Consider the following 23,006-nt stretch of genomic DNA (forward strand, 5'->3'; position numbering starts at 1 on the left):
ACTTCATTTTTGATAACTTTTGAATAAATTTCCACATTTGGCAAACACAATTATAACTTTGTTTTACATAGCACCTACTCTCTGCAATATATTCTCCAGTCTTTCCAAATTCTTCTTGTCACTCTGCAGATTCTTTCAAATTGCTTTAACAAACAACTTTTCAACTAGATTGACAGCTCATTAATTAACTGTAATCCACAATAATTAAAACTTATTTGGGGGAACACCACTATTAATTGTTGTTGAGCTGCAATTGAAAAGTAGGAAAGAGATGTTGCATTTCACATTGATAACACATTTGTACAAATTAATGTACTACCAAAGTTTAAAAACTTCAACACCCAAGTTATAGTTCAAAAGGTTTATTTGGAAGCACAAGCATTTAAAGTGCTGCTCCCTTGTTGGGTATCTAGTGTCCACCCAACAGTCCAACACCAGCACCTCTGTTGTGACTCTTTTAGCAAACCATATTAGTTAACAGCTCCACCAACTTTCATCCAGTTCTCTACTCTCAGCACATTCCACACTGCTAACTGATTTGTCAACCCACACTAAGGTTTAGTGCTGGGCTTTGCATGTTGGGATCGATGAATTCTGAATGGTGAATTTTTCAGATTGAAAAGGTTTGTTGTGGTAATATATTGCCATCTTGCAATTGTCTTATGTTTCATGTACATCTTGTAAATATGCTAAAGCATGGTTGTTTATTTACTTTAATTGAAATCTTCAAAGTTTGTGAGAAGATTTGTAGCTCGGGTGCTCATTGTTGTGGTTCTGTTTGCCGAACTGGAAATTTGTGTTGCAGATGTTTCGTCCCCTGTCTAGGTGACATCCTCAGTGCTTGAGAGCCTCCTGTGAAGCGCTTCTGTGATCTTTCCTCTGACATCTGTAGTGGTTTGAATCTGTCGCTTCCGGTTATCCATTCCAGCTGTCCGTTGCAGTGACCAGTATATTGGGTCCAGATCGATGTGCTTATTGATTGAATCTGTGGATGAGTGCCGTGCCATTATTGAAATCTTTTATTGTGAATTAATTTTTACTTTAATTCGAATATGCCAGACAAGTTTGAAAACCGTCAAAGTGTGGACCTGGAAAACCACAGCAGGTCAGGCAGCGTCAGAGGAGCAGGAAAATCTAAGATTCCTGATGAAGGGTTTATGCCCTAAATGTCGACTCTCCTGTTCCTTGGATCCTGGCTGACCTGCTGTGGTTTTGCAGGGCCACACTATTCAACTCTGATTTCTAGCGTCTACAGTCTTCACTTTTCTCTCAAGTGTTTTTTAAAAACTGTTCTCATTAACTATTGGTTCAAGGAGTGGAGATATGAGGTTTTTGGTAAGAGATGAAAATGGAATTTAAGGATGAATATCTTAAAAACAGGACATGGCAATAACCTGGAACTTGTTATCAATCTCCTTTTGCGCAACAACAAATTCAAAAGGATGTTTAATGGGCTTTTTAGGAGATAAGCTTGTAGTACTACTGGAATAAAACGGTGGAATTGCAGCACAGATTGCCAGCATAGACTTGAAGGGCTGATTTGTCTCTTTCATGCTTGAATTATCCTATAATTCTATTCATTTTACTAGTGGACTGTGACCTTTCAGTTTCATTTTGAGAAATAATCAAAGTCTCTGTCTTGCTGATAGGTATCTCATCAAGATTTGAAGAAAGAAAATCCTGCTCAGTTCAAGTTTCGTGCCAAGTTCTTTCCTGAGGATGTGGCCGAGGAGCTAATCCAGGAGGTTACTCAGAAGCTCTTCTTCCTTCAGGTCAAGGAAGGCATTCTTTCTGATGAAATGTACTGCCCTCCTGAAACAGCTGTGCTGCTTGCTTCCTATGCAGTCCAGGCCAAGTTTGGAGACTTCAGTGTGGAAACACACAAGACTGGGTACCTTACATCTGACCGCCTGCTCCCACAGCGGTAGGTAAATGTATAGGATGTTGTGATTTGTGATTTAGGCTGGAAAAAGCTTCAAACCTCAACTTCTACATAGTTCAGCATTTAAAAATGTTATATTTTAATAATGCATGGGCCCTGAATTTCCACAGGGGTTGTAATTTGGGAAGTCCATGGAACCTCCTCAAGGTGATGGCTGCTGCTTGGATAGAGAAGAGTGGTGTTGATCCCTAGAATGAAGTAGAACATGGAATCCCTACCATGTGGAAGAAGGCCATTTGGCCCATTGAGTCCATACAACATTCCGAGCATCCCATCCAGACCCAGCCCCTTACTGCATCCCTGTAACCCTGCATTTCTCACAGCTGACCCATCTAACCAGTATTGCCCTAGACATTATGGACAATTTTAGCATGACCAATCTGCCTAACTTGCACATCTTTTGGACTGGGGGAGGAAACCAGCGCACCTGGAGGAAACCCATTTCGATGTTGGGAGAACGTGCAAACTCCACCCGTTGCCTGAGAGTGGAATCAAGCAGAGATCCCTGGCACTGAGGCAGCAGTGCTAACCACTTAGCCACTATGCTGCCCCTGAGAGATTCGATTTTGCTTTCACAACTATTTCCATTTGGATATTGTTCGAGTAGTAATCAATTCCTCTATAGGTAGCAATCTCCATTTTATTCAAGGTCACCATGATTTCATTTCAGGGAAAGGTAGGGATGCAAGCCCTACATTTAGCTCGACCAAGGCCACAATTAAAACCATCACTTTGGCTTTATTCTGAATCTGTTTTTCACCAATTCCCTTAACCCTCATGGTTAACAAAAAATTTATTGATCTTGTTAATTTTAAAACCAGCATTAATTGCATTTTGTGCAAAAGCTCCTCACAAATTAATCCTTAAGTGGAGGGAATGAAAGGTGAATTCACCACAACATTGACTCAAAGTTCCAAAATTATATTTCTCTAGATCTGATCACCCATATACCAGGTGTGGTCAACTTAGAACTTTGTATGACCTTTGCACTTGTGTTCTAAGACTCTATTTTAAAAATAACAATTTTCTATTTGCCTTTTTAATTTTCTGTAACTACTGTGACATTTTAATGACTCTTGTTGGACCACCATTATTGGTTTTCTGTCTACTACTGGCTGAAGGAATTATCTGAATTACCAGATTTCCTCATTTTCAAAGCTCGAGCGCATTCCGTATATAACCCAGAAGGTGGGAAGTGTCTGGAATTTGCTGCTGAACCGGTTGAGACTGAAATTCTTAGCTTGTTTAAAATGTTTAAGTGCCTCAAGTGCAGATCTAACTGGCAAGGCTGTAGACCATGGGCAGGAAAACAGGATTAGAATTAGTGGTCTATTTATTCAATGAGCTGTGTGCTTTTCTTCTGTGCTGGTCCTAACTGTTAAACTACAAAGTGTCCCTTTTCTTAGTGTCATAGATCAGCATAAACTTACCCGAGAGCAATGGGAGGAGAGAATCCAGGTTTGGCACGAAGAACACCGTGGCATGCACAAGTGAGTTTTGGACTAATCCAGTTGGCTAATGGGAAGTATTTTTAATAAGGTGGAATCACTTTTATTGAAGTAGAGAAAGAGTTATAAGACTGTGTGGTAGAAATTTGAACAACTTGAATTTGGTGGAAATATTGGGTGTTTGGAGACTGAGTTTGCTCTCAGCTTCTGGAGCTAAGGATTCAGACTAATGAGATCCTTACAGGCAGAATATATAAACCCAATGACACAGCTAAGCAAACCATTTTTGGGGTTTTAGATAATCCCCATCCCTTCCCAAAGAAATGGTGCAAGGATCATAATGTGAGATTACTCCATGCCCATCACTACACTTGCAAACAGAACACCCATTTTGGGTCTGCCACATTCTTTTACTGTAGGTTTTTGGGCATTTCCTTCAACCCAATCAACCTCTGCAGCATGCACACCAGAGATGTAAACAAGCCATTTTGAATCTCTAAGATCACCTCTTCCATACAAAACCAGATGTCGTGTACCTGGGTTTTACAACTTTTCACTCCTCTTAATAAGCTATTTTAATTGAATTGGTAGTTGAAATATTAAAGTTTACATGGTACATTGGCAATAGCATTAAAGGAGCTTGTCATAGGATTGGAAAATATTGTTTGTTTCAGTCCAGCAGGAGAAAGTGAGGACTGCAGATGCTGGAGATCAGAGTTGGAGTGTGGTGCTGGAAAAGCACGCAGTCAGGCAACACCCGAGGAAGCAGGAGAATCATGTTTCTGGCAGAAGCCCTTCATCAGGAAGGGGAGTTGAAGTGTTCAGTCACAGGGCGGTGGGGTTGGTTAGTGCATTGTCCCAGAGATGTTCTCCGAAATGATTCGTGTCTCTGAGACACCCGCATTAACCAACCCCATCGCCTTGTGGCTGAACCCTTCAATTCCCCCTCCCATTCTGCCAAGGACATGCTAGTCCCATCGCCAAACCTTAATCACCCAATGCCTGTTGGAAGAATGCCTCATCTTCTGCCTTGGGACTTTCCAACTACATGGCATCAAAGTGGATTTCACCAGTTTCCCTATCTTCCCCATCTTCTCCACCCCACCCCATCCAACCTTCCAACTGGGCACCCCCTCTTACACTATCCTACCTGTCCATCTTCCTTCCTACCTATCACTTTCAGCTCCATCTTCATCTACCTCCCCCTATCGACCGCCCATTTATCTCTTGGCCCACCAGGCTCATTCCTGATGAAGGGACTATACCCAAAATGTCAGTTCTCCTCCTTGGATGCTGCCTGACCAGCTGTGCTTTTCCAGCACCACACTCTTCGATTGTGTTTCAATCCAGTGTTTGATTTATAACCAAATCAGTGGGCTGACCGTTCCCCCTCTTTACTAACTCGGTGAGAACCTACTGAGAGCTATGTAAATAGTCATGCATGTGAGAAACAAGTAACAGTTGTTATTCTAGAACCTTAGGCCAATAAAAAACATATACTTTTGTTCTAATTGTGGGACAAAGCAAGAGCAGTTTAATTTGACATCTGTAATCAATTTAATGTAAGGAAAAATACAAAATAAGAATTAAGATTATCAGTATTCTCTTGCCTATGATTGCTTGGTCTCTAATTTTAAAATCTATGCAAATTCTAACTTTTGGAGAAATTAAGTCATTGTTCACTTATTTGGTTTTAAATTGTTCATCTCCTCAACAGAGAGGATGCCATGTTAGAGTATCTGAAGATTGCCCAGGATCTAGAAATGTATGGTGTTAACTACTTTGACATCAAAAATAAGAAGGGAACAGACTTATGGTTGGGTGTTGATGCTCTGGGTCTCAATATCTATGAGAAAGAGGACAGGTAAGTGCAGCCTTTTAATCTCTCAAATGTTCATTTCTCCATATTAATTTGCAATGCATGGGCTTTGACTGAATTAATCTCAATGAAAGATATTGGATCTGTATAGAATGCATTTTACGTCTAAATTGTTTAGAATTTATGCCTTTCCAGTAAAGTGTGGCGGCACCTATGGTATTCAGCTCAGTGAATATAGAAAGTATTTTGTTTGGGGCAGTCTTTGTATATGTAACCTGAGCTACATCAACTGGTTTTTTGAATTGCAATGGAACATGGTAGAGTACATATGATATGCTCACAGTTTAGTTGTTTTTTGCATCAGCTATTAATTGATCTTTCCTGTCAAGGTGTGTGGATAGCCTGTCTTGCCAACCAGTTGCTTAGTGTCTTTAATGTCATAGAAAATTTGAGCAGGAGAAGTTTGTTGAAGGCGGCTCAGTGGTTAGCACTGCTGCCACACAGCACCAGGGACCCAGGTTCGATTCCATCCTTGGGCAATCGTCTATGTGGAGTCTGTATATTCTCTCCATGTCTGCATGGGTTTCCTCCCACAGTCAAAAGGTGTGCAGTTTAGGTGGATCAGCTATGCTACATTGCCCATATGTCCAGCGATGTGCAGGCAAGGTAGATAAGCCATAGGAAATTAAGGATTACAAGGATAGAGTAGGGGGATGGGTCTTGGTGAATTGTGCTCAGAGGGCCAGTCTGGACTCGAGGCTGAATGGCCTGTTTTCACACTGTAGAGATTCTATGCTCCTCTACTCGTCGTGGCTATGGTTGATCATCCAACCTGTCCCCACCATTCTGCCATATGCTTCAATCACTTTTGGCTCTAAGTGTTATACCCAACCCCTCCTTGAAATCATACAAGGTTTTGACGTCGACTGCTTTCCGAGGTAATAAATTCTGTAGGCTAGCCACTCCCCCTCAGTGAATAAGTTTTTCTTTTATCTCTTCCAAATGTTTTACCCAATATTCTTTAGACTGTAACCTCTGGTTCTGAACTCAATTGGGAATGTCCTACATGTATCTAGTCCTGGTAAAGATTTTTTTGGATTTCTATGACATCACCTTTTTATTCTTCTGAGCTCCAATGATTATATTTCTAACAGCTTTAGCCTCTCCTTGTGTGTCAGTCTAGCCATTCCCAATGTTGATAATCTCCCATCTATCCACATTTGCCCACTCACTCCGCTTGTCCAAATCGCACTGAAACATCTTTGCATCTGCCTCACAGCTCATCGCCCCACCCAGCTTTGTCTGTAAATTTAGAGGCATTTAAATGCTTTTTTTTCCCCTATTTAAATCATTAATATATATTGTGAACAGCTGGGGTCCTAGCCCTTCTCCAAACTAGTCATCGAGGCAAGGACTATTTTGACCAAGACCTGTTTATTCTTACTTTATTTCCTGACTGCCAAACAGTTTTCTATCCATGTCCCTATACTATCCCCCAATGCCACGTGCTTTAATTTTACATGCTAAACTGTTACAGGAGGTTTTCAACAAACTCTAACGTAAGTCCAAATAAACTACATCTATTTATCAATGCTGCTACATACATTCTTGAAGAAACCCAGTAGATTTGTCCAGCATGCTTTCCCTTTCATGAATCCTTGCTGACTCTTTCCAATCTGCCACTATTTTCCAAGTGTGTAGCTATTAAATCTTTTATAATGGGCACTAGCATATAATAAATAACACTTTAACTCTAATGATAAAACTTCCCAAGGGGCTTTTTCAACATGTTTTACACTATGCTCTATAAAGAAATATTGGGACAAGTGACCCAATGCTGAAGAGCAATTTCAGGACAGAGCCAGACTTGCATAAGGGTTGGGGAAAAGAGAGTTGAGACATGAGAGCAAGAGCAGAGAGAGCTAAAGATTAGGTGAGAGTAGAAGAACCACTTTAGGGGAGCAGAGAATAATCCGTTTGACATCACTTAAATGATTGCTATCTTTTTCTCTAAGCTAGGCCATTTATATAAACTACAGGTGAAAATTCGAAAATTTCCATTGAATTATGTGTGGATCATGAATTAATGTGTATTTTCACAAACCAGTTTGTAGGCATTAAAGTTATTCCTCTCAGTCTAATTTGTACCTTGTTCAAACTTGTAGTTTTTTCAACATGAATTACATGAACATTTTTGAACTTCCACGGACATCATTGTCTTGGTAGGTTTCACATGTGGAAGAATCTCCACCTTGAGTTCAAGCATCGTGCTCCCAAAATTAAAGGGAAACTAGAGCCCAAGCAGAGTATCAAGCAAGTGGTCTTTCTGGGAGTAGTTGTCATAGACCGGTAGATGGTAGGCGCCTAAAAGAATGGGATGTGCCACTTTCAACATTTGAACATTTTGGAATAGATAGTCACAAGTACAAACATTAGTATCCCTACCTCTGGAGCAGAAGGCCTGGGCTCAACACTACCTTCTCCAGAGTTTTGTCATAATCCATCTAAACAGGTGCATTTAAAAACAGATGTTAGCAGGAGTAGGCCATTTAGCCCCTGAGGCTGCTCTGACATTTGATAAAATCATGCTAATCTGATTTGTAGTTTCAACTCAACTTTGTCTGGCCCCAACACCCCTGGACAACCTTGACCATCAATACTTGGTTAGATATGCAAGTACATATAGCCTCTACTTCTCTCGGGAAAGGGAATTCCACATTTACAAACCTTGGAGGAAACCAAATTCTTCACTTGTCCAACTTGGTCAATGTTCCCTTGTGATCCTTCGTTCAAGGAATGAGTCAAATGAATTTTCGTTGATCTTTTTATAATACAACTTAGAAACCAAAGTTGTGCAAGGTATTCCGAATATGTAACACAACTCCTATTTAGCTGTAGTAACAATTTTCTTCTATTTTCTATCCCCCTTTAGTACATAATATTTCTTTTGTCTTCCTAATGGCTTGCAGTTCTTGCATACTATTTTTTTTGGAGATTTATTTACCAGGGCACCCAGAAAGTCTGTAGTCACTCCATTCAAATACTTATTTTTGTTTCTTAGCTAACTTTGCTGTTGACACATTGCCATCTTTTCATTAAAATGATTAATATAGATTACCAACAGTTAATCCCTGTGGCATACTAACTTGCCAACCTAAAGGTTTTCCACTTAGCCCTACCAACTACTTATCCCATCTGCTCCAAAGGTGTGTGAGAATATTGTTTTTAAAAAAACTAAAATTTGGAGGACTGACCAGAAATATAGTGACCATAATGAATCCTCATCTATTTTCAGATTGTGTAGAGTATAAGTGAGTTGATTTTTTTTGCAAGGTGAACCAATGCCAGGATTTTCTGATGCAGGAGATACAGCGTGGATCTATGTTAGGGGAATTCTTTGGGAGAAATCAATCAGTGCAAAAGTTACAAATGAAGAGAATGCAAGTAACAAAGTATATAAGAGCAGAATGGCAGTCCCTCTGTGCCCCCTCCCCCTCAGGAATCGAAGGGCTTATGCCCAAAACATTGATTCTCTTGCTCCTTGGATGCTGCCTGGCCTGTGCTTTTCCAGCAACCCATTTTTCAGGTTAGACAATTTGAGTAAATAAAGCTACATACAGTCTAGTAAGTAGTATCTATACAGAAACTGATCTACTGTGTTTAGTCCGGTGATTCTTTAGAACTTTTGAGTACTCCCTGTAGGTGAGAACAAAATTATAGTTGAATTGGAGCAAGTAAAAAATGATGGGGTGAAAATTAATAGGCAGAATCGTTAAATCATACGGTACAGGATTGGATAAAGAGAAAAGGGGAGGCTTCTGCAGAAACCATAAACTAGGGTGGCAGGGGGCTGGGACCAGACCAACAGTTTAACAAGAGGAGAGATTGAGAGGAAGGTAGATGTTAGGACCAGTAAATCAGGAAGGATGTCTAGGTAGAGACAGGTAAATGAATATGATGGTACTAATGGGCTGAAGTATGTTCATTTTAATGCAAGGAGTATTTATAGGTAAGGCAGAGGAGCCTAGAGCCTGGATCAATATATAGGACTATGATGATAGGGCCATTAGAGAGTTGGTTGAGAGGGGGACAGGACTGGCTGATCAACATTCCAAGATTTCATTTATTTTAGATGAGATAGAGAACATAGAACAATACAGCACAGAACAGGCCCTTCGGCCCACGATGTTGTGCCGAACATCTATCCTAGATTAAGCACCCATCCATGTACCTATCCAATTGCCGCTTAAAGGTCGCCAGTGATTCTGACTCTACCACTCCCACGGGCAGTGCATTCTATGCCCCCACCACTCTCTGGGTAAAGAACCCACCCCTGACATCTCCCCTATACCTTCCACCCTTCACCTTAAATTTATGTCCCCTTGTAACACACTGTTGTACCCGGGGGGAAATGTTTCTGACTGTCTACTCTATCTATTCCCCTGATCATCTTATAAACCTCTATCAAGTCACCCCTCATCCTTGGCCGTTCCAATGAGAAAAGGCCTAGCACTCTCAACCTATCCTCGTACGACCTATTCTCCGTTCCAGGCAACATCCTGGTAAATCTTCTCTGCACCCTCTCCAAAGCTTCCACATCTTTCCTAAAATGAGGCGACCAGAACTGCACACAGTACTCCAAATGTGGCCTAACCAAAGTCCTGTACAGCTGCAACATCACTTCACGACTCTTGAATTCAATCCCTCTGCTAATGAACGCTAATACACCATAGGCCGCCTTACAAGCTCTATCCACCTGAGTGGCAACTTTCAAAGATCTATGTACATAAACCCCAAGATCCCTCTGTTCCTCCATCTGACTAAGAACCCTACCGTTAACCCTGTATTCCGCATTCTTATTTGTCCTTTCAAAATGGACAACCTCACGCTTGGCAGGATTGAACTCCATCCGCCACTCCTCAGCCCAGCTCTGCATCATATCTAAATCCCTTTGCAGCCGACAACAGCCCTCCTCACTGTCCACAACTCCTCCAATCTTCGTATCATCTGCAAATTTACTGACCCACCCTTCGACTCCCTCATCCAAGTCATTAATAAAAATTCCAAACAGCAGAGGACCCAGAACTGATCCCTGCGGAACTCCACTTGTAACTCGGCTCCAGGCTGAATATTTACCATCTACCACCACTCTCTGACTTCGACCGGTTAGCCAGTTTTCTATCCAATTGGCCAAATTTCCGTCTATCCCATGCCTCCTGACTTTCCGCATAAGCCTACCGTGGGGAACCTTATCAAATGCCTTACTAAAATCCATGTACACTACATCCACTGCTCTACCCTCATCCACATGCTTGGTTACCTCCTCAAAGGATTCAATAAGACTTGTAAGGCAAGACCTACCCTTCACAAATCTGTGCTGGCTGTCCCTAATCAAGCAGTGTCTTTCCAGATACTCATAAATCCTATCCCTCAGTACCCTTTCCATTACTTTGCCTACCACAGAAGTAAGACTAACTGGCCTGTAATTCCTGGGGTTATCCCTATTCCCTTTTTTGAATAGGGGCACAACATTCGCTACTCTCCAGTCCCCTGGTACCACCCCCGTTGACAGTGAAGACGAAAAGATCATTGCCAAACGGTACTGCAATTTCCTCTCTCGCTTCCCACATAATCCTAGGATATATCCCTTCAGGCCCGGGGGACTTGTCTATCCTCAAGTTGTTCAAAATGTCCAACACATCTTCCTTCCTAACAAGTATCTCTTCTAGCTTACCAGTCCGTTTCACACTCTCCTCTTCAACAATACGGTCCCTCTTGTTAGTAAATACTGAAGAAAAGTACTCATTCAAGACCTCTCCTATCTCTTCCGACTCCATACACAGTCTCCCACTACTGTCCTTGATTGGACCTACCCTCGTTCTCGTCATTCTCATGTTTCTCACATACGCATAAAATGCCTTGGGGTTATCCTTGATCCTATCCGCCAAGGATTTTTCATGCCCTCTCTTAGCTCTCCTAATCCCTTTCTTCAGGTCCCTTCTGGCTATCCTGTATCCCTCCACTGCTCTGTCTGAACCCCGTTTCCTCAACCTTATGTAAGCCTCCTTCTTCCTCTTTACTAGACATTCAACCTCCCTCATCAACCAAGGTTCCCTCACACGACCATTTCTTTCCTGCCTGATAGGTACATACATATCAAGGACACGTCGTATCTGTTCCTTGAAAAAGTTCCACATTTCCACCACATCCTTCCCTGACAGCCTGTGCTCCCAACTTATGCACCTCAAATCCTGACTTACAGCATCGTAATTTCCCCCCCCCCCCCCCCCCCCCCCCCCCCCCCCCCCCCCCCCGCCCCCATTGTAAAATCTACCCTGTTGTGCGCACCTATCTCTCCATAACCAAGGTGAAAGTCACACCTTGGAAGGTAAGAGTTGGAGGAATTGCATTACTAATCAGGGAGAATGTTGGGTCTGCACTCAACATTGCCTCAATGGATGAGCCTTCCAATAATGTGGGTGTAGTTGCTGTGATAGGATTATATTGTAGTCCTCCTCTCCTCTCTCTACAAGTGGACTTCAACAGTTTCCTCATTTCCCTTTCCCCCACCTCACCCTACTTCCGAACTTCCAGCTCAGCACTGTCCCCATGACTTGTCCTACCTGCCTATCCTCTTTTCCACCTATCCACTCCACCCTCCTCCCTGACGTATCACCTTCATCCCCTCCCCAACTCACCTATTGTACTCTGCTACTTTCTCCCCACCCCCATCCTCCTCTCATTTATCTCTCCACCCTTTAGGCACTTTGCCTGTATTCCTCATAAAGGGCTTTTGCCTGAAACGTTGATTTTACTGCTCCTCGGATGCTGTCTGAACTGTTGTGCGCTTCCAGCACCACTAATCCAGAATCTAGTTTCCAGCATCTGCAGTCATTGTTTTTACCTTACATTATAGGCCCCCCCGACAGCCACTGAGATTGAGGAACAGATGCGTAGCAGATTGTAGAAAGATGCAATAAAAACAAAGTTGCCATAGTGGTAACTACCCCAACATTGACTGGGACTTGGAGCAAAAGGCTTATACCAGGCAGAATTTAAGTGCATCCAAAAGGGTTTCCTGAAATAGTATGTGGATAGTCCAACTAGAGTATGGGCCAAAATAGACAGTGTACTGGCTAATAAGCCTGGCCAGGTGGCTGACCTTTCAGTATTTTGGAAACAGTGATCACAACTCTTTTTTATTTTTCAAGGCAGCTATGAATAAGGATAAGTCAGGACCTTGTGGCAAGTTACTAAACTGGGGAAGAGCATGTTATGTCCGTATAAGACAGGAGCTCAGGAGTATTATTTGGGAGAAGCTGTTATCAGGCGAGTCCACATTTTGACATGTGCGAGTTGTTTAAAGACCTGATCAGAATTCAGGACTGGCATGTTCCAGTAAGGAGGAAGGACAAAGATGGCAAGGTAAGACACTCCTGGATAATTACATTGTGAATTTAATCGAGAGGAGAAAAGCATACGTAAGGCTTACGAAACTAAAATCAGCCAGGGCCCATGAGGAATATAAAGCGGGAAAGAACATGAGCAACAAGGGGCCATGAAGCGACCTTGGCAAGAAGGGGCCAAAGAGGATCCCAAGGCATTCTATACATCCATCAAAAACTAGTGGATCACTAGAGAGAAGGTAGGACCATTCAACAATAAAGGAGGAGAAAATACTGCGAATGCTGGAATCTGAAACCAAAAGAGAAAATGATGGAAAATCTTAGTAGGTCTGGCAGCATTTATAAGGAAAAAAGAAGCTGACCTTTTGAGTCTAATTGACCCTTTAAGCTTTGACAAAGGGAGAAATAGGGAGGTATTTCAGCTAGGCTGAGAGAAGGTGAGTCATGGCTCCAGAAGCCAAGGTAGCAATAAAGAGGTGGTAATGACAGTGCATAGAGAGGTTATAGGGAGACTAGGAGCTGTGAATAACCAAGGCTGAAGCTAGTGCTATATGACAAAATATGGGGGGGGGAGGTGGATGGGTGAAGCAGAGGCAAAATGGAAAACAGAAGGATAGCAAAGGGGGAAAAGGAGAGGAAAAAAGGTGATGAGAGAGGGTGGAAAAGAAAAGACTTTGGTTTGGCCACGCTTGGAGTATTGTGTTCAATTCCAGTTGCCACTTTACAAGCTTTGGAGAGGGAATATGAGATTCACCAAGATGCTGTCTAGATTAAAGGGTATTTGTGTTAATAAGAGGCAAGAAAAACTAAGGTGGTTTTGTCTAATGGTGGAGGCTGAGGATAGACTTGATAGAAGGTATAAAATTATAATTATTATAGTTAGGATTGACAGTCAAGTCTTTTTTCCCCCAGAGTTGCAATGGTTAATACTAGGGGGCATACATTTAAGGTGAGAGGGAGAAAGTTCAAAGGAGATGAGGGCAGGATTTCAAGTGGTAGTCGTCTGGAACATGTTTCCAGAGGTGGTGATGGAGGCAGATACATTAGGAGTGTTGAAGAGGCTCTTCCATAATCACATGAATATGCAAGGAATGGAAGGATATGGACTACGGGCATGCAGAAGGGATTGGTTAAACGTGTCTCATGTTTGGTACAATATTGTGGGCTGTAGGGTCTGTTCCTGTGTTGTATTCTATGCTGAGGGCTCAAAACACTGAAGCCATAGAGGAGTGCAGTTTATGCAAGGGACAACTTGAAGTCAGGAGAACAAAAAGGGAGCATGAAATAAATCTGGAAGAATTAAGAAAAATCCTGAGTTATTTTACAATTACATTAAGGATAGAAAGGAAGAGAGTAGGGCCCATTTAAGGATGACATTTGTGCATGGAGTCTCACAGCATGGGTAGAATTCTAAGAGAATGCTTTGTGTTCACCAGTGAGAAGGATGATGTGGGTACAAAAATCGGGGAGGACTGTGATACACTAAATTAAGTTAGCATAGACAAAGGAGGTTCTGACTGGTCTGATAACTGGGGTGGTATGGTAAATGGTAAGGCTAGCCTGAGGCTACAGAAGAATATAGATGGGCTTGTCAGTGGCAAATGAAATTCAATCATTTGGGCAGAACAAACAAGGCAACGAAATACATGATGCACGGTGGGACCCTAAGTCTCCTTAAGTTGTTATAGAGATGCCAGAGTTTTGGAAATGGCAAACCCTTTATCAAGAAAAGTAAGGAAGGCAGGGCAACTTACATTCTTGTAGGAAATAATTGGGGGCATAATTAACAGGCGTTTCGGAGTGGTTTCAGAACTGGCATGGATTTCCAAAAGGCATTCTCTTTGACTAATTAAATGTTTTGATGAATTAATGAACATGATTGATGGGAATTTGGTAAAGTATGTCTATGGATTTTATGTTTTGAAAGTGGTTGACAAAATTGAGGCTCAATCAAAGGGCAGTGGGTGTCTGCTTAGATTTTTTTTTTAAATGGCTTTAAGAATAGAAAATAGCAAATATGTTAAATAGTTCAATATTGAAATACAGGGAAATTTCAATTTTTACTTATTTCTTTTCCTCCTGCTGTCTACAGATAGTATCCTTTGCAAGCCAGATCAGGAGTCTCGCATGGTGTGTTACCTGCCCGGTGCCAGGGTGCGGGACATCTCCGATCGGCTTGAAAGGATATTGGAGCAGGAGGGGGAGGATCCAGTTGTTGTGGTCCACGTTGGGACTAACAACATAGGCAAAGCTAGAGTGGAGGACCTGTTTGGGGATTATCAAGCAATAGGAAGGAAATTGAAGTACAGGTTATCAAGGGTCATAATCTCAGGATTACTGCCCAAGCCACGTGCCAATTGGCATAGGGATAAGAAAATTGGGGAAGTAAACACGTGGCTAAGGGATTGGTGTGAGAAAAAGGGATTCCACTTCATGGGGCATTGGCATCAGTTTGGAACCAGGGTGATCTGTACTGGTGGGACAGTCTCGACCTGAACTGATCAGGTACCAATGTTCTAGCAAAGAGGATAAATAGGGTGGTCAGTAGGACTTTAAACTTCTGAGTTGGGGGGGGGGAAGGGAAAGTGAAAGCAATGGAGTATGGAGTTAAATGGAAAGATAAGCAACAGGATAGCATATGTGCAGGTGGATTTAAACTTGAAGCAGACTTGGAATGCAGCAAAAAGGGAGGATAACTTGGGGCATCTTATGACTTCCAATATCTCTAATGATAAAGTTAGCATTAAGGCACTTTATGAATGCTACGAGCATTCGGGTAACAAAGCAGATGAACTAATGGCACAGATCATCGTGAATGATTATGATGTGGTAGGCATCAGAGACGTGGTTACAGGGGGTCAGGACTGGCAGTTAAACATCCAAGGATTTTCAACTTATCGAAAAGACAGGGAGGTGGGCAGAGGGGGTGGAGTTGCCTTGTTAGTTAAGAACAAAATTAAATCTATGGCACTGAATGACATAGCATCGGATGATGTGGAGTCTGTGTGGGTGGAATTGAGGAACCACAAAGGCAAAAAAACCATAATGGGAGTTATGTACAGACCTCTTAACAGTGGTCAGAACCAGGGGCGCAACATGTACCGGGAAATAGAGAAGGCATGTCAGAAAGGCAAGGTCACGGTGATCATGGGAGACTTCAATATGCAGGTGGACTGGGTAAATGTTGCCAGTGGATCCAAAGAAAGGGAATTCATGGAATGCTTACAGGATGGCTTTTTGGAACAGCTTGTCATGGAGCCCACAAGGGAGCAGGTTATTCTGGACCTAGTGCTATGTAATGAAGCAGACTTTATGAAAAATCTTAAAGTAAGGGAACACTTGGGAAGCAGCAATCATAATATGGTAGAGTTCAGTCTGTGGTTTGAAAGAGAGAACGTGTTACAGTTAGTTAAAAAGGTAATTATGAGGGCATGAGAGAGGAACTGACAAAAATAGACTGGAAGCAGAGCCTAGTGGGGAAGACAGTAGAGCAAAAATGGCAGGGGTTTGTGGGTATAATTGAGGACACTGTACAGAGGTTCATCCCCTAGGAAAGAGAGATTATCCGGGGAGGGATTAGACAGCAATGGCTGACAAAGGAAGTCAGGAAATATATTAAAGAAAAAGAGATCCTATAGAGTGGCTAAGAGCACTGGGAAATCAGAAGATTGGGAAAGCTACAAAAACAGGATAATAAACAGAGAAATAAGGAAGAAGAGGAGGTCGGCTAGCCAGTAATATTAGAAATGATAGTAAAAGTTTCTTTCAGTACATAAGAAACAAACGACAGGCAAAAGCAGACATTGGGCCACTTAACTGATGCTGGAAGCCTAGTGATGGGAGATAAGGAAATAGCAGGAAAACGGAGCAAGTACTTTGCGTCAGTCTTCACAGTGGAAGACATGAACAATATCCCAACAATTAAAGGGAGTCAGGGGGCTGAGTTGAGTATGGTTGCCATTATAAAAGAGAGAGTGCTAGAAAAGCTAAGAGGTCTTAAAATTAGTCAATCTCCTGGTCCCGATGGGCTACATCCTAGAGTTCTGAGAGAGGTGGCTGAGGAAATAGTGGAGGCGTTGGTTGAGATCTTTCAAAAGTCACTGGAGTCAGGGAAAGTCCCGGATGATTGGAAGATCGCTGTTGTAACCCCCTTGTTCAAGAAAGGATCAAGACAAAAGATGGAAAATTATAGGCCAATTAGCCTAACCTCGGTTGTTGGTAAAATTCTAGAATCCATCAATAAGGATGAGGTTTCTAAATTCTTGGAAGAGCAGAGTCGGATTAGAACAAGTCAACATGGATTTAGTAAGGGGAGGTCGTGCCTGACAAACCTGTTGGAATTCTTTGAAAAGGTGACAAACAGGTTAGACCAGGGAAACCCAGTGGATGTGGTCTATCTAGACTTCCAAAAGGCCTTTGATAAGGTGCCACATGGGAGGCTGCTGAGCGAGGTGAGGGCCCATGGTGTTTGAGGTGAGCTGCTGGTATGGATTGAGAATTGGCTGTCTGACAGAAGGCAGAGAGTTGGGATAAAAGGTTCTTTTTCTGAATGGCAGCCGGTGACGAGCGGTGTCCCGCAGGGTTTAGTGTTGGGGCCGCAGCTGTTCATGTTATATATTAATGATCTGGATGAAGGGACTGGGGGCATTCTAGTGAAGTTTGCAATGATACGAAGTTAGGTGGACAGGCAGGTAGTACTGAGGAAGTAAGGAGGCTACAGAAGGATCTAGACAGTTTGGGAGAGTAGTCCAGGAAATGGCTGATGGAATTCAACGTGAGCAAATGCGAGGTCTTACACTTTGGCAAAAAGAATAAAAGCATGGACGGTGAGAAAATTCATAAAGCCAAAGTACAAAGGGATCTGGAAATGCTAGTCGAGGATTCTCTAAAGGTAAACATGCAGGTTGAGTCCGTGATTAAGAAAGCTATTGTCATTTATCTCGAGGGTTGGAATATAAAAGCACCGTTGTGCTACTGAGACTTTATAAAGCTCTGGTTAGGCCCCATTTGGAGTACTGTGTCTAGTTTTGGTCCCCACACCTCAGGAAGGACATACTGGCACTGGAGCGTGTCCAGCGGAGATTCACATGTTAGATCCCTGGAATGGTAGGTCTAACATACGAAGAACGGCTGAGGATCCTGGGATTGTATTCATTGGAGTTTAGAAGGTTAAGGGGAGATCTAATAGAAACTTACAAGATAATACATGGCTTGGAAAGGGTGGATGCTAGGAACTTGTTTCCGTTAGGTGAGGAAACTAGGACCCGTGGTCGCAGCCTTAGAATTAGAGGGGGTCAATTCAGAACAGAAATGCGGAGACATTTCTTCAGCCAGAGTGTGGTGGGCCTGTGGAATTCATTGCCACGGAGTGCAGTGGAGGCCAGGACGCTAAATGTCTTCAAGGCAGAGACTGATTAAATTCTTGATGTCACAAGGAATTGAGGGCTATGGGGAGAATGCGGGTAAGTGGAGTTGAAATGTCCATCAGCCATGATTGAATGGCGGAGTGGACTTGATGGGCCGAATGGCCTTACTTCCACTCCTATGTCTTATGGTCTTATGCTTCAGCCAAATGCCACCTACCCATGTTTCTGGAAACTTTTTTTTAATACCATCAAAACCCTTCATGAAATCATGAACCTCTTAAATATGTTCACCCTTTTCCTCTTGTAGCTCTCTGTTCCAAGGTAAATAACCTCCAACCTTTCCAGAATGCACCACAGCAGTCTCAGTTGTGAACCATAGGAAATCCCAAACATACTCCAGTCCTTCAAGAATTGCACTCGCGACTCTGAGGGTTGCTTTCTTGTTTTAAAGAAAAGCCAGTCAATAAAATATTGTTTAGGGTAAAGAGATCAAAAATAGGTTCAGTTGTATAATTAAATTGCATCATTCCTGTTCTTTTTATTCAAGCAAGATTTAAATTGGGAGGTAGAAGAGAAGGTTTGCATTCTGAGACTAAATTGATAACTGTCTGTCTTGGAATTTCACTTCCAAATTTTAATAATGACAAGAAGTTCTAGGATTCCACCTTTTTGAATAATTACTTTTTCTCAATGTACAGAAAATTCAGCTCAAATAATAATAGGTCTATAATGACTGGACAGTCGCTGATTTTGTATGGAATTGAATCCTTTAGTTGATGTTCAGCCTAAAACTGAAGATGTCTTTTCAATCTTAGATTAACACCCAAGATTGGTTTCCCATGGAGTGAAATCCGCAATATCTCATTCAATGACAAGAAATTTGTCATCAAACCCATTGACAAGAAAGCACCGGTGAGTTCTCCAAGGATTAGTTCTTGTATGGAAAGATCGTTTCTGAATGTTTAGAACTGTTACTGTTGCACTAGTTCTTGGATTTCATGTGCACTTAATCCGTTTTTATTTAACAGAATTGATCATTTTCCACTGGTGCTATTTTATGTTAATACTTCAGAGTAGAAGTTTGTCTCTCTTCTTGTTTTATAAAGGCCCAAACCACATGCCTTACTTGTTTTCTCAGCCATGCTCCCACCCCACCTTTTGTAATTTGCACGCAGGTACTTCTAGGTCACTCTGCTCTTGCACCTCTTGGAATTGCGCACTTTAGTTTTTATTGCCTTTTATTGTTCTTCTTCCCAAGATGAATCACTTCACAACTCTGCATTAAATTTAATGAGCACTCATTGTCCATTGCACCAGCCTGTGTACTTCTGAAGTTTGCCATGCTAATATGTTTCAGTTGCATGTTTTGAAATTGTCCTACCTGCCCAAGTTTACCACCTTTTATAGGTCAAATAAGCAACCTCTGGGGTGCACTGTTTTGTTCAAGACCAGGTTTGCACCTTCTCTTGTTCTTCCTTTCACACTCTTCCTTCACACTAAGTTTTCTGCCCCATTGCCTGGTCTCCCTCACTTAAGCAATCCCCATCTCACTCTGTCTTTCACCTGATCTGTCATCCTCCCCAAACCAGCACAAATTCCCTCCTTTAATGCGAGTTCTTAGTTTCCCCTATTTTCAATTTAACTTCATCCCCAAAATCAACCAAGGCAATAAAATTTCCTCCAGATCAGAGCGGTGGGTTCACATTAGTTACAAAACATTGCTTCCAAATATAATTGACATTTTGCTTCTACCCATTAAATAAACTTAGAATATTCTGTTCATGAGCATTGTTTTGATTGTACATCTTCTCCAATAAGTTTTTGTTTTGTGACACTCTCAAAAGACATTTGACAGTTCTTGTTGAGATTCTCTTTTTATTAACTAGTAATTCTCCAAACCATTCACTTTGTCTGGTTCAGCCACTGACATTGGCTGTAATAACTAGGATTATCCATCTCTTGTTTGTTGAACAGTGACAAAAGATTTGCAGTTCTCAATTTCCACTCTTGGTTAGTTTGAAATAAGAGCAACAAAAGGTGGAATCTTGTTTGTAGTTTCTTGATTTGGAGATTACATACTAAATTTGGTTCTTCTGATGTATAGTCCCCCCACCTTTTGGGGTAATAAAAGAATGTTGGACTCTTCCTTCCATGGAAGGAAGTGATTGTGTACTTGAAGACGAATTTTCAGATTTGTTGGGGCAAAGCTTAGATATGGAAATAAATTGAACACACTTATACTGTTTATAGGATTTTATTTTCTATGCTCCACGTCTAAGAATAAACAAAAGAATCTTGCAGTTGTGTATGGGCAACCATGAGCTGTACATGAGGCGTCGAAAACCTGATACCATTGAAGTACAGCAGATGAAGGCCCAGGCTCGTGAGGAAAAGCACAAGAAACAATTGGAAAGGTATTGGACCTTATGTATCCTTTTTCTCTATACTTGACAAAAGAAGTGATTTTGCTTCATTCTTGATTCAAAAAGATAGCACACTCACTCAAGGTGATGTATTTAATGAGATGTTAATCCCAGGTTCCATCTACTTATTCAGCTAAATGGCACTATGGAAAGCAAAGTATGGTATGCAAGCCAGCATTTAGCCCGGAGACTTGTTTCTTTAGCTCATCGATTGTTGTGGAACTTGATTCCAGGTTGTCTACTCTTTTCTATATAGGGTCGAAGAGATGTACAGCATAGAAACAGACCCTTTTGGCCCAACTCATCCACATCAACCTGATATTCCAACCCAATCTAGTCCCATTTGTCAGCATTTGGCCCATGTCCCTCTAAACCTGTTTTATTTGTATACCCATCCAGATGCCTTTTTTAAATGCTGCAATATATATACTGGCCTCCAGCACTTCCTTTGGCAGCTCATTCCATACACTTTTCACCCTCCGCGTGAAAAAGTTGTCCTTTTTTATATCCTTTCCCTCTTTCACCCTAAACCTATGCCATCCAGTTCTGGACTCCACCCATCCCAGGGGAAGGACCTTGTCTATTTATACTATCCATGCCTGTCATGATTTTATGAACCTCTTTAAGGTCACCCCTCAGTCTCTGGCACTCCAGGGAAAACCGCTCCAAGCCTATTCAATCTCTCCCTACAACTCTAATTCCGCCAACCCTGGCACCATCCTTGTCAATCTTTTCTGAACCTTTACAAGTTTCACAACATCCTTCCTTCAGGAAAGAGACCAGAATTGCAAGCAATATTCCAACAGTGGCTTAACCAATGCCCTAACATGACCTCCCAACTCCTATACTCCATGTTCTGACCAATAAAGGAAAGCATACCAAGCACTGCCTTCACTATGCTATCTACCAGCAACTCCACTTTCAAGGAACCTGCGCTTCAAGGTCTCTTTGTTGAGCAGCACTCCCTAGGACCTTACCATTTAAGTGTAGAAGTCCTACTCTGATTTGCTTTCCCAAAATGCATCACCCCTCATTTAGAACATAGAACAATACAGCACAGAACAGGCCCTTCAGCCCACGATGTTGTGCCGAACATTTGTCCTAGCTTAAGCACCCATCCATGTACCTATCCAATTGCCGCTTAAAGGTCACCAGTGATTCTGACTCTACCACTCCCGCGGACAGCGCATTCCATGCCCCCACCACTCTCTGGGTAAAGAACCCACTCCTGACATCTCCCCTATACCTTCCACCCTACACCTTAAATTTATGTCCCCTTGTAACACTCTGTTGTACCCGGGGAAAAAGTCTCTGACTGTCTACTCTATCTATTCCCCTGATCATCTTATAAACCTCTATCAAGTCACCCCTCATCCTTCGGCGTTCCAACGAGAAAAGGCCTAGCACTCTCAACCTATCCTCGTACGACCTATTCTCCATTCCAGGCAACATCCTGGTAAATCTTCTCTGCACCCTCTCCAAAGCTTCCACATCTTTCCTAAAATGAGGCGACCAGAACTGCACACAGTACTCCAAATGTGGCCTAACCAAAGTCCTGTACAGCTGCAACATCACTTCACGACTCTTGAATTCAATCCCTCTGCTAATGAACGCTAATACGCCATAGGCCGCCTTATAAGCTCTATCCACCTGAGTGGCAACTTTCAAAGATCTATGTACATAGACCCCAAGATCCCTCTGTTCCTCCACCTGACTAAGAACCCTACCATTATTCCGCATTCTTATTTGTCCTTCCAAAATGGACAACCTCACACTTGGCAGGATTGAACTCCATCTGCCACTCCTCAGCCCAGCTCTGCATCATATCTAAATCCCTTTGCAGCCGACAACAGCCCTCCTCACTGTCCACAACTCCACCAATCTTCGTATCATCTGCAAATTTACTGACCCACCCTTCGACTCCCTCATCCAAGTCATTAATAAAAATTCCAAACAGCAGAGGACCCAGAACTGATCCCTGCGGAACTCCACTTGTAACTCGGCTCCAGGCTGAATATTTACCATCTACCACCACTCTCTGACTTCGACCGGTTAGCCAGTTTTCTATCCAATTGGCCAAATTTCCGTCTATCCCATGCCTCCTGACTTTCCGCATAAGCCTACCGTGGGGAACCTTATCAAATGCCTTACTAAAATCCATGTACACTACATCCACTGCTCTACCCTCATCCACATGCTTGGTTACCTCCTCAAAGAATTCAATAAGACTTGTAAGGCAAGACCTACCCTTCACAAATCCGTGCTGGCTGTCCCTAATCAAGCAGTGTCTTTCCAGATACTCGTAAATCCTATCCCTCAGTACCCTTTCCATTACTTTGACTAACTGGCCTGTAATTCCCAGGGTTATCCCTATTCCCTTTTTTGAACAGGGGCACAACATTTGCCACTCTCCAGTCCCCTGGTACCACCCCCGTTGACAGTGAAGACGAAAAGATCATTGCCAACGGTACTGCAATTTCCCCTCTCGCTTCCAACATAATTCTGGGATGTATCCCGTCAGGCCCGGGGGACTTGTCTATCCTCAAGTTGTTCAAAATGTCCAACACATTTTCCTTCCTAACAAGTATCTCTTCTAACTTAC

General features: G+C 42.3%; 1 protein-coding gene across 2 annotated transcripts in view; it reads left to right on the top strand.

Annotated features, from left to right (window-relative positions):
• The window catches only part of ezrb (ezrin b), a 119,079-nt gene that overhangs the window by 75,530 nt on the left and 20,543 nt on the right, over nt 1-23,006 (top strand). For both annotated transcript variants that reach the window (XM_060831600.1, XM_060831601.1), the window contains exons 5-9: nt 1,650-1,924; nt 3,349-3,432; nt 5,108-5,254; nt 18,797-18,893; nt 20,232-20,395. In XM_060831600.1, the coding sequence (XP_060687583.1) occupies nt 1,650-1,924; nt 3,349-3,432; nt 5,108-5,254; nt 18,797-18,893; nt 20,232-20,395 (767 nt within the window). The remainder of the gene's footprint in view (nt 1-1,649; nt 1,925-3,348; nt 3,433-5,107; nt 5,255-18,796; nt 18,894-20,231; nt 20,396-23,006) is intronic.

This window comes from Hemiscyllium ocellatum, chromosome 10 (genome assembly GCF_020745735.1).
Source record: "Hemiscyllium ocellatum isolate sHemOce1 chromosome 10, sHemOce1.pat.X.cur, whole genome shotgun sequence".
NCBI classification, from domain to species: domain Eukaryota; kingdom Metazoa; phylum Chordata; class Chondrichthyes; order Orectolobiformes; family Hemiscylliidae; genus Hemiscyllium; species Hemiscyllium ocellatum.